The 14,352-nt window shown below is 45.3% G+C and overlaps 1 protein-coding gene across 5 annotated transcripts in view; it reads left to right on the top strand.

Annotated features, from left to right (window-relative positions):
- The window catches only part of SLC15A2 (solute carrier family 15 member 2), a 169,303-nt gene that overhangs the window by 102,409 nt on the left and 52,542 nt on the right, over nucleotides 1–14,352 (top strand). For all 5 annotated transcript variants that reach the window (XM_033946704.1, XM_033946706.1, XM_033946703.1 and 2 more), the window contains 2 exons: nucleotides 2,113–2,194; nucleotides 9,304–9,429. In XM_033946704.1, coding sequence (XP_033802595.1) covers nucleotides 2,113–2,194; nucleotides 9,304–9,429 — 208 coding nt within the window. The remainder of the gene's footprint in view (nucleotides 1–2,112; nucleotides 2,195–9,303; nucleotides 9,430–14,352) is intronic.

The following is a 14,352-nucleotide window of genomic DNA, read 5'->3' as shown; positions in this document are numbered from 1 at the left end:
ATCTTATTAATAAAACATAAAAAATGAATAAAGTATAAACTGTGAAAAAAATCTATAAAGAAGAAATTTTAGAGACTTCAGTATCGGGGAACTGTACTGAAATGGAAAGCCTTGTGACAGTATCCCCCGGGCAGAGCAATTCGCGATGGCTGCTAAAGCTCAAATAATTTCGCCCGATATGTCACATTGTCTTTTAAGTAGTCAAAACATGCTTGAAGTAAATACTGGGACACTTAATAAATGAAAAATATATGAGTTGACAGTTTATAACTACTGTAATTAGTTTCCCTCTTTCAAAAAATCCTCAAGTTCACAAAAGTGAGCTCATAGTTTTGCCGATTCTTTGAATTTCATTTATATGCGGCAAGTTTTTTTGGTTTTTCCTTATACCATTGTAGATTTTAGCAAGCAATCCTTGCCTTTAGGGACAGTTAGCTAAGTTGTATGTCTAGTGATGAGAATTAGGGGTGATGCTAACTTTACTCTTCCGTCCCTGGTTATTCTAGGATATGTTAAGACTTTGATTATAGAGGAGTTTGTGCCTTGCAATTTTTTTCCATGAGCTCAAGTAGTCATATCAGCATAAGTAAGATTTTCTTGACTGCGCCTTGGAAGGTGAAAAAAATCCTCTATAATAAAACCCTAAGAGCGCATGCGCACATACAATGCCGTGATCCCTGACTCCGTGGCCGTGTTCAATTTGCATTGCACGCGACGGCTTGTGGTGCGTGCGGTGGTTTGAGCGGCACCGAGAGCAACAGCAGGAGGGTGTCCTTCATCCTGGACGAAGTGGACAGGATGTGGGTGCTATGAGGCGACCAGCTGCTACTGCTGCACAGGGAAGTGGAGGGGGAGAGGGAAAGGGGGATGCTATGGGGGGAGGGGTATGCTGGGGGGGCAGGCAGCAATCTTGGTTTGCTCAGGGGAGGGGAGACAGAAGGGGGCCATGGAGAAACAGGCAGGCATGGCGCAACAGAGGGAGATAGGCAGGGGGCCAGGGAGAGAGACAGATAGAAAGAAAGACAGACAAACAAGGGGCTAGGGAGAGACACAGACAGAAAGAATGCCAGAGAGACAGACAGAAAGACAGACAGTGACAAAGGAAAAAAGACAGAAAGACAGCGCCCAAGGAGAGAGAGAGACAGAAAGAAAGAAAGACAGACAGACAGCGGTCAAGGAGAGAGAAAGACAGACACATCTATTCTAGCACCTGTTAATGGAACGGGCTTAAAGACTAGTAAAAAATAAAAAAATTAGAATGCAACTTTGAAATTAGAAACTTTGAGTTCTCTACTTAAACTCAGAATTCAGATGTTAAAATATCTCTAACTGCTGTGAAAAGGAGTTGCAAAATATTTCCTGGCTAATTTGGTTATTTCAGAAATATGTATAAAATGTATTAGTTTTTTCATCATTGGTTTTACAGCCATGAGCGAGTGGAAGAAAAGTAATATTTGTAATCTTTGACCCCAAGTGGGTGCGCTGCCGTGCATGTAGACCTGCATTCGTTTTTGTGGCTTAAGCCGTTAGTTTTGCAGCGATTGTCGGGGGAAGTGAGGAGCTCCACGTTTTCGCGTCCTCTCCGTCTCATGGCATCATGCCATCATCGTTGATTTTAATTGTTCTTGACTCTAGTTCTTGTTGTAACCTGCTTTGAACTTAACGGTTAAGCGGGGTAAAATGCCGATAAACATCCATGCCACGCTGCTTTGGACTAGTTAACACACTGTTTTTTGGCACTTTGTCCTGATTTTGACAAGCCTCCTCAAATTGCGTCGGGCAGGGAGGAAGTCCACGCCTGCGTGGATGCCACGTGATGCGCGTGACATCATCGTGTGGCATCCATGCGGGTGCGGACTTCCCCCCTGCCCGACAAGAGCAGGTAGTGGGGGCGGGATGGGGGTGGGATTAGAGCATTTCAGGGTGAGGATGGGTGGGCCTGGGCGGGCCAGGGGGGCGGGTCTAGTTTGAGTGGGCCCCTATTACCAGGACTAAGTTGGAAAACACTGTACTAACCATATTCTGTCTGAAAGTTCTAAGGTTTGAAAGATGGCAAAGAATGTTTACAATGGCTTAATGTTTAGTGAGTGTCTCCTTTCTTTTGCTCTGCAGACCCATTAGGAGAATGACGGTGGGCATGATCCTGGCCGCTTTGGCATTTGCCATGGCAGCCATTCTAGAGGTGAAATTAGATGTGAGTACCAACAATCAGGCAAGGAGATGCCACATGGAAAGACATACAGCCTCCTCCTAGCATTAAAGCATGTTTCTTTGTCCGAATGCTACAATAAAGATGAAGGGACCTGTATATTAGTTAGCAATTAAATGTACAAATAGTATTCTAGTAATATAATCAGAGATACCACATCTGAGAAATAATCATACAAAAAAAGAAAAGAAAAGCAAAGAAAGGGGTGAAAAAGGAAAAAAAATGTCCTGTGGCCCACAAGTAACTGTATAAGGCAACTCTGTTTATCATAAAAAGCTTCACCCAAAAACTGCACAAAAAAATATCAATGTTTTCAATGAAAGAAGAGGGGGAAAAGACATGAGTAAATAGTTTAAATGGGTCATAGGATAGAAGCATGATGGCAGATAAAAGCCAAATGGCCCATCTGCAACATCCACTATCTCTTCCTCTCGCTATTGGCTAAGGCTCTTTACACCTGAATTGTGATGTCATAGAACTTTATGGTTATAGAAACAAAGTAACACGATGGCAGATAAAAGCCAAATGGCCCATCCAGTTTGCCCATCCACAGTAATTATTTTCTCTTCCTCTTGGGCCAAATGGCCCATCCAGTCTGCCCATCCGCAGCATCCATTATCTCTTCCTCTTGCTATTGGGCCAAATGGCCCATCCAGTCTGCCCATCCGCAGCATCCATTATCTCTTCCTCTTGCTATTGGCTAAGGTTCTTTACACGTGCATTGTGATGTCATAGAACTTTATGGTTATAGAAACAAAGTAACATGATGGCAGATAAAAGCCAAATGGCCCATCCAGTCTGCCCATCCGCAGTAATCATTATCTCTTCATCTCTCTAAGAGATCCCACGTGCCTATCCCACGCTTTCTACAACACACAGTCATTCCAGACCCGGAGACCTAGATAAAATTTCCATCATTTGTCTAAACCCACCTTTCTCCAAAAATAAGTATTAACTCACTATTAAACATACATTTATTTAAAAAAAAAAAAATCCACTTTAAATTTTTTAAAAAAAGGAGTCCACTTTTCTGTTCACAATACAGAATCAGTTTAATCAAACACCAGATGCTAACAGCCAACAAGCATTTTGGTTAAAAAAAAACAAAAAACCAACCCCCCTGCTTCCGGGGTAGTTATTTGGGCCAACAATCAGACTTAAAGCGGCTCATTCTTGTGTGCCTGGAGCTTCAGAAGTGGCGTTCTGCCATTTTGAAATTTGAATGTGGACCCACATGGTTGAGTAAACATCGGTTTTAATAGTGACATTAGTATTTATTTTTGAAGGAAGATGGCGGAAATTTTTTTCTTGGTCTCCGGATCTGGAACAACTGTGTGCTGTAAGAGATCCTGTGACCTGTTTAAATTATTTACGGATGTCTTTCCTCCTCCTCTTTCACTGAAAACATTGATAGTTTTATGTGCAGTTTATTTGGGTGAAGATTTACCCCTCTTCTATGAAACCGCACTAGCGGTTTATAGCGCAGACCGCGCTGAATGGCCCGCGCTGCTCCCAACGCTCATAGGAACTCAATGAGCGTCGGGAGCAGCATGAGCCATTCAGCGTGGTTTTCTGCGCTAAAAACCGCTAGCGCGGTTTCGTAGAAGAGGGGGTTAGTAATGAACAAAGTTGCCTCATATAGCTAGTTCTGTGCTGCAGGATATTTTTACCCCTTTCTTTGCTTTTTTTTTTTTTTTTTGCTGGAAGTTTCTCTGCCAGATGTATGAACGCAAAACTACTCTCAGACGTTACCCTAGAAAGGGTAAGCAGAAAAGGGCCAGATCCTGTCATTGGCGCCAGTGGCGTAGCGAGGCACCCGGGGCCCCCCCTCATCTCCACCCTCTGCTCCTTCCCCGATCCCCCTGTCGTGCACACCACCCCCTCCCTTCCCCCGCACCTCTAGTTGCTCAGCGCCGCAACCAACAACTTCAGCGTGCTCCTCGCAACCGTGTCTTCTCCCTCTGACATCACTTCCTATGCGCTGCAACCTGGAAGTGATGTCAGCGGGAGCCGACATGGTCGAAAACCCCACATTTTGGACTTCTTTTTGAGAATGGACATTTCCCTGCTGTCTACTTTCTAGGGCTTTAGGCCAAAACAGAACTTAGACTTTTTTTTATTATGTCACTACACGTTTCAACCACTAACAATAATTTATCAAGTATCTGTAAGTTTGAGTCTACATTCTCCAATTTTTCAACAACTTCCTGTGAAAAAATTTGATTAATTCCTAATTTTAATAATCCATTAATTCTATAGTTAATATGCCAAACATCTTTTAGGGAAATTTCCTGTGGCATCTCTGGATCCTTGGACACCATTCCCTGAGAAGAAAGAACATGAGGCATTGTCAAAAAAGAAATTTTAGTAATAGAATGATACGCTAACTACTTGGGTCAAAGATTGGCTGAGTGGTAGACTTCAAAGGGTGGTGGTCAACGGCACCTTCTCTGTAACATCGGAAGTGACCAGCGGAGTCCCGCAGGGCTCAGTCCTGGGTCCACTCCTTTTTAACATATTCATAAGGGACTTGACACGAGGACTTCAGGGTAAAGTAACATTATTCGCCGATGATGCCAAAATATGCAATATAGTAAAGGAAAATAATTTGCAGGATTGTATGACGCAGGACCTGCTTACATTGGAGAGCTGGTCCGCAACATGGCAGCTGGGCTTCAACGCCAAGAAATGTAAGGTCATGCACCTCGGTAGCAGGAATCCATGCAAAACCTATACCTTAAATGGAGAAACGTTGGCTAGGACGACAGTAGAGCGAGACTTGGGAGTGATCATCAGTGCAGACATGAAGGTTGCAAATCAGGTGGAAAAAGCATCATCCAAGGCAAGACAAATGATGGGATGTATCAATAGAAGTTTTGTAAGCAGGAAACCTGAGGTCATAATGCCACTGTATAGAACCATGGTGAGACCTCACCTGGAGTACTGTGTGCAGTTCTGGAGGCCACATTACCGCAAAGATGTGCTTAGAGTCGAGTCGGTTCAGCGGATGGCCACTAGGAATATCTCGGGGCTCAAGGGTCTCTCGTACGAAGAGAGACTGAACAAACTGCAGCTCTACACTCTGGAGGAAAGCAGGGAGAGGGGAGACATGATTGAAACGTTTAAATACATCACGGGTCGTGTCGAGGTAGAAGATGACATCTTCCTACTCAGGGGACCCTCGGCCACAAGAGGGCATCCGCTCAAACTCAGAGGAGGGAAATTTAGGGGTGACATTAGGAAGTATTTCTTCACGGAAAGAGTGGTGGAGCACTGGAATAAGCTTCCGGAGCAGGTGGCCAAGGCCAACAGCGTGCTTGACTTTAAGAATAAATGGGACATCTACGTGGGATCCCTACAGAGGCCTAGTAAGGCACTCAGACTTGATGGGGTGGGTCAGTAGAGTGGGCAGACTTGGTGGGCTATAGCCCTTTTCTGCCGTCATCTTTCTATGTTTCTATGGGATAGTCAACTTAGGATCAACTTTGGACCCTAGTCCACTGGAAATATTTGGAAGGGGTGGAGGAGTTCAGTCAAGAGAACAAAGAGATGCTCCAGAAATAGAAACAGAGTCAGATCTAAGTGCTTATGGAGAATGTATAACAGAAGGAATCACATGTCTATCTATTGAGTCAGAAATAACAGGGTGGAAAGTTTAGCTTTGGCCTTACGTTTCCCCAGAACTGAAGGCAGAACAGTACTTAAAAAAAAAAAAAAAAGCTCCAGCACTCCATCTCATGGCTCTAAGGGATTTTTCCCCTTAGGGTACTCCCCTTAGGGTACTCCCCTTAGGGTACTCCCTGCAGTCATACACTTGTAGCCATGCGCTGCAGCAGTACCTGCTGATTTCAAGAGTGGGATAAAGTCCTCATTGACATCACCAGGTTGTCCACACCAGTGCCAGATGTCAAAAGCAAGCCCCGGAACATTCAAGCCTCAGATGGAATCAGGACACAAATCACTGAGATGACAAGAGAAAGTGGAGAGGGACAGGTTCTTCAAACTTTCGAAAACTACGAGAGGGCATTCAGAAAAATTAAGAGGGGACAGATTCTGAACCAATGTAGGAAGTTCTTCACCCAAAGGGTGGTGGACACCTGGAATGCGCTTCCAGAGGGTGTGGTAGGACAGAGTATGGTATCGGGATTCAAGAGGGGATTAGATGATTTCCTGAAGGAAAAGGGGATAGAAGGGTATGGATAGAGGATTACTATACAGGTCCTGGACCTGATGGGCCGCCGCGTGGGCAGACTGCTGGGCGTGATGGACCTTTGGTCCGGCCCAGCAGAGGCACTGCTTATGTTCTTAAGCAAACACCTCTCCACCTCTGGTCGCCTTCAAGAGCACCATCTCTGTTACTCTACAACAGCGTTGGCTGATTTTGAGAATAGGATAAGGCCCTCAATGATGTCACTCGGCCATCCACACCAGTGCCAGATGTCAAAGGCAAGCCCTGGAACAATCAAGCCACAGATGGAATCGGGAGTCAAATTGCCACGATGACAGTCGGAAGCAAACGGTCAACTTCAAGATTACCACCTCTCTGATATTTTATTGATATTGATTGTTTTATGTATTTAATTTACAGTTTTATATTCCTCCCCTGATGCTAACCTAAGGGGGGCAAAACAGAACACTTCTAATTATAGTGTGTGTGTGGGGGTCCCCTCCCACATACACCCTCAGAGCGCTAACAGGAAGTGTTTTAAGGTGGAGCACATAAGTCCTGTGCGGGATTGTCAGCGTGTGATTTTCGGTGCGTTTTTATCCCGCGCAGTTTTGACGTGTCACCTTCAGAAGGTGTTCATTCTTAATTTTAATAAATTTAATACAAGTTTTACTGCGCTGGTCTTTCCTGCTTTTGTTTGGACTGGATCGTACAGCAAACCATTTGCTTATTTGTTTTGGGGGGACAAAGTAAGGGTTAGTGAACACTTTGCAGGTGATACCTTTCCACTGGACAAGACTTAGAATGCTTGTGACTGCCTGTGAAGAGTTGAGCTTCTTTAATCTGGTTTGTGCAATGACTGCTTGACAGCTAATCATTAAGTGGGTGTCAGCGTGAGCCAGTAAAGTCTTTATTTCAACCAACACGATGACTACATAACCTCATCCCCATCAGCACTGAATGATGTATACACAGAACAATTATTTTTGTAGACCATGTATTATAGCATGTATTTAGTTGTAAATTAGCTGTGTTCGATAGATTGAAGGCCTGTTGGTAACATATATCCCGAGATGTTAGGAATTATTAAGGGGTCCTTTTACTAAGGCGCGTTAACCGATTTAGCGCACGCCAAAGGACCCCTAGGAAAGGAATGGAAAGCAAAACTGAGAATATTATAATCTTTATTGATTTTTAATCTAAAATAGTGTCATACAAATGAACAAACAGTAGGTATTATATACATTACACTATATATATAGATATTATAATGCTTTTGTATCACGCCATGGTGTGCATTTTGATCATCTTATCTCAAAAAAGATATAGCAATTTTCTTTTTACGCTTCCCATGTAAATGTATAATAAGATATCGAGATAATAAATTTGTGGGGGTTTTTTTGAACCGGCTCAACTTACAGCTTTCTTGACGCTGAAACGTTTGGAAAAGGAAGGAACAACATAATAACAACAACAAATGGACTTGATTAATAGAATAAAGCTCCTTAATCCAGTCACTAGATACTTTTTATCTTGTATAGAATTTATTAATTGATTTCCTTAAAGTTCACTCATAAATCCTTGGATCATCTTTTTTTGAGGACTTGAGATTGAGTAGAGATTTATTATTACGGAAATTACTTTCCTTTTTATTTTTCTTCCTTTTTTTTAAATATGTGTATGATCAGACAATCTTTCTGTACAAAATGTTTGATTTTGTTAAAATTTACAATGATAAATAAAGAATTAAAAAAAAAAAAAAAAAAGATATAGCAAAATTAGAACAGTACAGAGAAGGGTGACAAAAATGACGAGGAGAGGCCAAAGCGGCTGGGCCTCTTCAGTTTGGAGAGGAGATGGCTCGGGGGAGATATGACGGAGGTCTGTAAAATACTGAGTGACATGGAAAGGGGCCCAGATTCTATGAACAGCGCCGTCGGTGGCGGCGGCCTTAAAAATGGCCGCCGATGGCACGTCAATCCCACGATGGTGCTGTTTAAAGAATCACACCTTGGGGAAAGGTAGGCGTCTTCCTTTGGAGGCACTTTACAACGCCTGACCCCCCCCCCCCACACTTCCGGCGTTAGCCGAGCCCACAGCAGCCTTTGGCGTTGTAAAGCGCCTCTGTAGGCGTGATGCAGATGCCAGTAGGTGTCTTGAAGTTTTTAAAAACCCTTGTAAAATGGCGTTTTAAAATGACGTGCCGGTAAGGCTCCTACTGATGCCTAAGTGAAGGCGCCGTTGATAGACTATGGGCCAAATTGTTTATTTAGTCTTTCTAAAAAATATACAAGGACTAAGGGGCACACAATGACACTATTAAGTAATAAATTTAAAACAAATCAAAGAAAATATTTCTTCGCTCCGCATGTAATTAGACTGACGGCCTCTTTTACAAAGCCACGCTAGCGGCTGCGCTGCGCTAACGGCCCCGAAGCCCATAGAGATTTAAAGGGCCTCAGTGCTGTTGCCGCACGGCAGCCGCTAGCACGGCTTTGTAAAAGAGGCCGTGAAATTCATTGCCAGAGAATATGGTAAAAGCACTTAGCTTAGCAGGGTTTTAAAAAGTTTGGACCAGTTCCTTCAAGAAAAGTCCCAAAGTCGTTATTAAAATGGACGGGAAAATTCACTGCTTATTCCTTGGATAAGTAGTGTAAAATCTTTTTTTTTTTTTACTCTTTTGGGATTTTGGCAGGTATTTGTGACCTGGATTGGAAACAGAATTCTGGGCTTGATGGCCCTTCAATCTGATCCAGTATGGCAACGCTTATTATTTTCTTATGATGCCACAAATGTAGTACCTGGTCGTGGTTGCCTGGCTCTCCTGTACTGTCAATATCATTATTCCTTCTATGCATTTAGCTGTCTTATCCAGAAGCAATTAATTTATACACAGCAGTAAAAATAAATCTGTTATTTCAATTAGGAATCCAATATGTCTGAGCCGGTTGCTAAAGAAAGTCTGCTGCAGGTTTTGAATTTGGCAAGCGAGCCTGTTGAGGTACAAATCAAAGACTCCAGATCCTTCAGCCAAGCCAGCCTTAAACATCAGGTAAGAGCAGCAATTGCACCTATACTGGCTCTTCAAAACTGCAATTCATGCCCTAGCGCAGTTTTTCTCAACTCGGTCCTGGAGTCCCCCCTTTGCCAGTCAGGTGTTCAGGATATCCACAATGAATATGCATGAAAGAAATTTGCATATAACGGAGGCAGTGCATGCAAATTGTTTTCATGCATATTCATTGACTGGCAAGGGGGGGACCCCAGGACCGAGTTGAGAAATACTGCCCTAGCTGATGGCATCGCTAGGCATCTGAGTTACCGTGTTTCCCCGAAAATAAGACACTGTCTTATATTAATTTTGGGCCCAAAAAAGGTCTTATTTTTTTTCATATACAATGATTATCTCTCTCTTCCTCTCCTCCACCCCAATTCTTCCTATTTCCTTTCTCTCCTCCCACATGTGAAACATCTTTCCTCCCCTCTCACCCATCCCCTTGCGCAGTATCTTTCTATCCTTCCCCCCCCCATCCCCTTGTGCAGCAGAACCCTTGCAGCTTTTATCCCTTCCTCCCATCCCCCCCCCCCGTGGAGAATTTTTTAATCCCTCCCATCCCCCACTGCCACCGCTGCGCACCCCTCCTCTCCATGCTGACCTTTTCATCTCTCTCACCCAGCCGAACCCCAACTGTGTGACTGAAATACAGTGCCTTATAACAAACTGCATCATCGGCATCACAGGCCCCCATCGTGGCTTTCTCACGCCTGGGCGTTCCTCTGCCGCATTGCTGATGATGTCACATAATTACGCATATTATTATGTGATATGGGGGCTCAGCATATTCATAAAGATGACTATTTTCTGCAATGTGTGAGTCACTTTTGTGGCTACGAAGGGTGTTTTTTTTTTTCTTTTTTTGCCAGAGGTTACTCCGTGATACTGAGTTTGGCATCTTATCAACTTCCCGACAAAACAATTTCATGGTCCCAAGTGATGAAAGAATCCAGGTTCTGCACCCTTCACACACATGCCCAGAGAGTACCCCACATGCAGTGGCGTAGTAAGGAAGGGGGGCAGGGGGTGCGGACCGCCTCGGGCGCCGTGTTAGCGGGGGGCGCCAGCACCTTTCCATCCCCCTGCCACACCATGACTTGCTTGCGCCATCCCTCCCACCACCCCGTTCCTCTGTTGATTTTCGCAAGCGCCAGCAGCTTCTCCTGTCTGTTGCTTGCGCCAGTCTGGTTCCCCTCTGAATACTTCTGGGTCACGGGGCCAGGAAGTGACATCACAGGGAAATCCGACGCTGGCGGGAGGAGCATGCTGGAGAAGCCATTCACGCCGGTGAAGATTTAGAGGTATGGGGGGAAGGGAGAGCATGAGTGTGGGGGGTGGCGGGGATGTGGAAGGAGCAGGAGCATGGAGAGGAGGGAGCGATTATGACAGGAAGCTTTTCCAAAACCTGGACAAAGTGCTGGGTTTTGGAAAAGCCGTCAAGACCCCCGGACATGTCCTCGAAAAGGAGGACGTGTCCGGAGAAATACGGATATCCTGTAACCCTAGCCAAGGATGCCCCAGTGCTCTACTGAGTTGTCTGTCTGACCAGTCTACTACAAATGCTGGCCCCTCCTACATTCCACTGGCTCGTTCTTTGCGTTTTTCTTTTGGATGTGTTTTTATGAACGTGGTCCAAAAAGATAGAAGTAAAAACACCTTCATTTTTTAAAAAAAAACCAGGATAGACATTTGTAGTTTTGAAAATGAATATGTTTGGTACTGGATTTTTGTGTGTGTTCCGCAAAATGTCTAAACTTAGATTTAGACGTTAACAGTATACCCCCACGAAGTCGCGGTTTAGAGTTTGCGGCCCCAGTCATTCGTGGTTTTTCCCTTAGCAATTACAATTAGAAAAATATCCTCCATCCGCCTCTTCTGTGACCCGGGACCCTGTCGTGCACCTCCTACGGTCTCGCGACATCACCGATCCGCTCTGCCTGACCTGCGACCTGAGCAGTGATCCCGGCCCGGGTCGGAGCCGCAAGTGCCACCGCCCGCATCGCCGTTGCCGCCCCTGCAGCCCTCTCCCGCCTCTGATCCCTGCTCCTTTTCCGCATCCAATAATCGCAGTTTTTCTCAATTCGTGGTCACTCCAAGAACGTAACCCCCGTGAATTTTAAGGGGGAGTACTGTGTATCGAAAATGCCCCTCCACACCAGTTCTGGGGAATCTGAATCTAAATGGCTGTTAGCGCTTAATTGACTAATTAGTTTACACGCAGATGTGGGATCCACACCCAAATCTGGGTGCCCTCTACCAGGTTTGGGGGTCGATGTATAGAAAGAGATTTCGTAGTTGCTGCAGGTGATAGAAAAAGTTTTGACAATTTGCCTGAAATTGCAAAGATCAAAGCAAGAGATGAGGCTATCAATTTCCCAGGGTTCCCGACCTGTGATTTTAGGGGGGAGTTCTTAGTTTCCAGAAGGGATTTTGATGTCGGGTGCTGCCTTTGTTAGAAGCCCACAAAAGCTGTTTCAGACAGAGTGGGGTTGGGTTTTATTGTCGTTTTACCCATTCTTGGGTTGATGTTAGGCCGTCAATTTATTCAAAGTTGTAGGCAGATCTGGTTCAGTGGTTATGAGCAGAAGTATATCATCAGTGGAAATATAGAATTTTGTGTTCAATCTAAACAGCTCAGTTTATTTATTTATTTAGATTTTTATCCCGTCCTCCCAGTAGCTCAGAATGGTTTACAAGTAAATATTCACAATGGAGTGAATTGGACATACAAGATTATACAGTAGATTTAAATACTTGGACATACGAGACTGTGCAGCAGTGTAAATATAGGGACTATACAGCAAATTAAGAACAGTAGTTTAAATATAAGTAGTTTAGTTTAGATACGAGTTATTTGAGTATAGGCTGAGAGTGGACTATACAGAAATTTAGGCAGAAGATTAGAATGGAGAAAGAAGGGTAGAGGTGGGGTTTAAGGGGGTTGGGTGAAGACTGAGGGTGACCTTTAGTTGAAAAGGAGGGTCTTTACCATTTTCCGGAATGTCATTAGTGAGTTCTGTAGTCTGAGTTGAGGGGGGAGTTGGTTCCAGAGTTGGGGAATGAAGTGGCTGTAGGAGCGTTTGCGGGCGGTTTCTGAGAGGAGGGACCTTCCGGGGGGAATGCATAGGCGTATCTCCTTTTCCGAGCGGAGGGTGCGGGTGGGGATGTAGATGGGTAGCTTGGATGTAGATGGGTAGGAGGGGGTGGTGGCATAAATTTTTTTGTATGCTATTGCCAGGGCCTTGAATGCACAGCGTTGGCTAATTGGGAGCCAGTGTTCAGCGCGGAGTGCTGGGGGAGATGGGATCATGGTAGTTGAGGCTGTGTAGGAGGCGGATAGCTGCATTTTGGACCCGTTGTACCCGTTGTAAGCTTTCAGTAGGTATTAAATAAAATAAGCGATAAGTATTCATTCCTGAGGTACTGTGCAGGTCACTGTCCAAGCTGATGATAAGATGTTGCCAAACTGAATGACTGTTCCTTATAGACAGGATTTAAACCACAGGCGTACTGTGTCACTGATACTTCTTTCTGTCAGCTGTGCAAGCACGGTATTGTAATTCACAGGGCTGAAAGATGCCGAGAAATCCAGCAACGCTAGTACCAGGCTGGATCCCCTGCCATGTTTATGTGGAAATCATCTAGCCAGGCAGTGGCGTAGCGAGAGTAGGAGGAGCCAGGAGTGGTGGCACCCCCTGCACCCTCCTCTTTGCCATCCGCGCCACGTTCACGCCCTCCCTTCTCCCACATACCTCTTTATGAAAAATCTGTTTTTTAAAAAAAATTTAAGATAAAGTGCCACTGAACAACACAAGAACATAAGAAAAACAATTGCATTGATCAATAAATATACCGTAAAAATCTCCCCCCCAAAATCCAAGTAAGCAGAATGTTACGAAATTCAATAGAGAAAGCTAATAAAAACACATGGTTATATCACATTTACTATAATAAAATGCTAAGCGCGCATGCGCACTCCTACCTGTGTGATCTGTGATCCATAGGTACGTGGCCAGCAGGAGTGCGCATACACGCTTCGACTTCCCCCCTCACTTACTGTACGGCAGCACTCACTGTAAGGCAGTTCATCATCGTCACCCCTCGCCGGCGCACCCCTCCTCAGCGCATCCAAACCCCCATGACCCTCCCATCCGACCCTCCCACCGCGAGACGACCACAAACCTCCCGACTACAGCAGTGTCTGCAGTACTCTAAACACGCTGCTTCGCGGCCTTCTACTGCCCTGATTTCCTCTGCTGCGTTCCTGATGACATCAAGACAGAGACGCGGCAGAGGAAATCACGGGCAGTAGAAGGCTGCGAAGCAGCGTGTTTAGAGTGCTGAGATGCTGCTGGAGCCGGGAGGTTTGTAGGTCGTCTCGCGGTGGGAGGGTCGGATGGAAGGGACAATGGGCGGTGGTAGTGGCGGAGGAGGGGGAGATGGAAACATGCTGCTCAACGGTTCTACTGCACAGAGGGATGGGAGGGTAGAAATGGAAAGATGCTGCTCAAGGGTTCTACTGCACAGGGGGATGGGAGGGAGGGAGGCAGGCAGGCTTGCTTCTGGGGGAGGGGCAAAGTCTGGAAGGCAGTGAGGGGTACATAGGAAGGAGGCACTAGGGGCAGTAAGGAAGTAGGAAGGGGTACTAAGGACATGGGAAGGAGGCACTGGGGGCACTAAGGACATAGGAGGGGGCACTAAAGACATAGGAAAGGGCACTAAGGACATAGGAAGGGGCACTAAGGACACTAAGGACATAGGAAGGAGGCATTGAGGGCACTAAGGACATAGGAAGCACTGAGGGCACTAAGGACATAGGAAGGAGGCACTGAGGGCACTAAGGACATAGGATGGGACACTAAGGACATAGGAAAGCGGCACTGGCGGAACTAAGGACATAGGAAGGAGGCACTGAGGGCA

This window comes from Geotrypetes seraphini, chromosome 5, assembly GCF_902459505.1.
Source record: "Geotrypetes seraphini chromosome 5, aGeoSer1.1, whole genome shotgun sequence".
NCBI classification, from domain to species: domain Eukaryota; kingdom Metazoa; phylum Chordata; class Amphibia; order Gymnophiona; family Dermophiidae; genus Geotrypetes; species Geotrypetes seraphini.
Note: the sequence above shows the minus strand (reverse complement) of the source record. Positions and strands in the feature narration are given on the sequence as shown.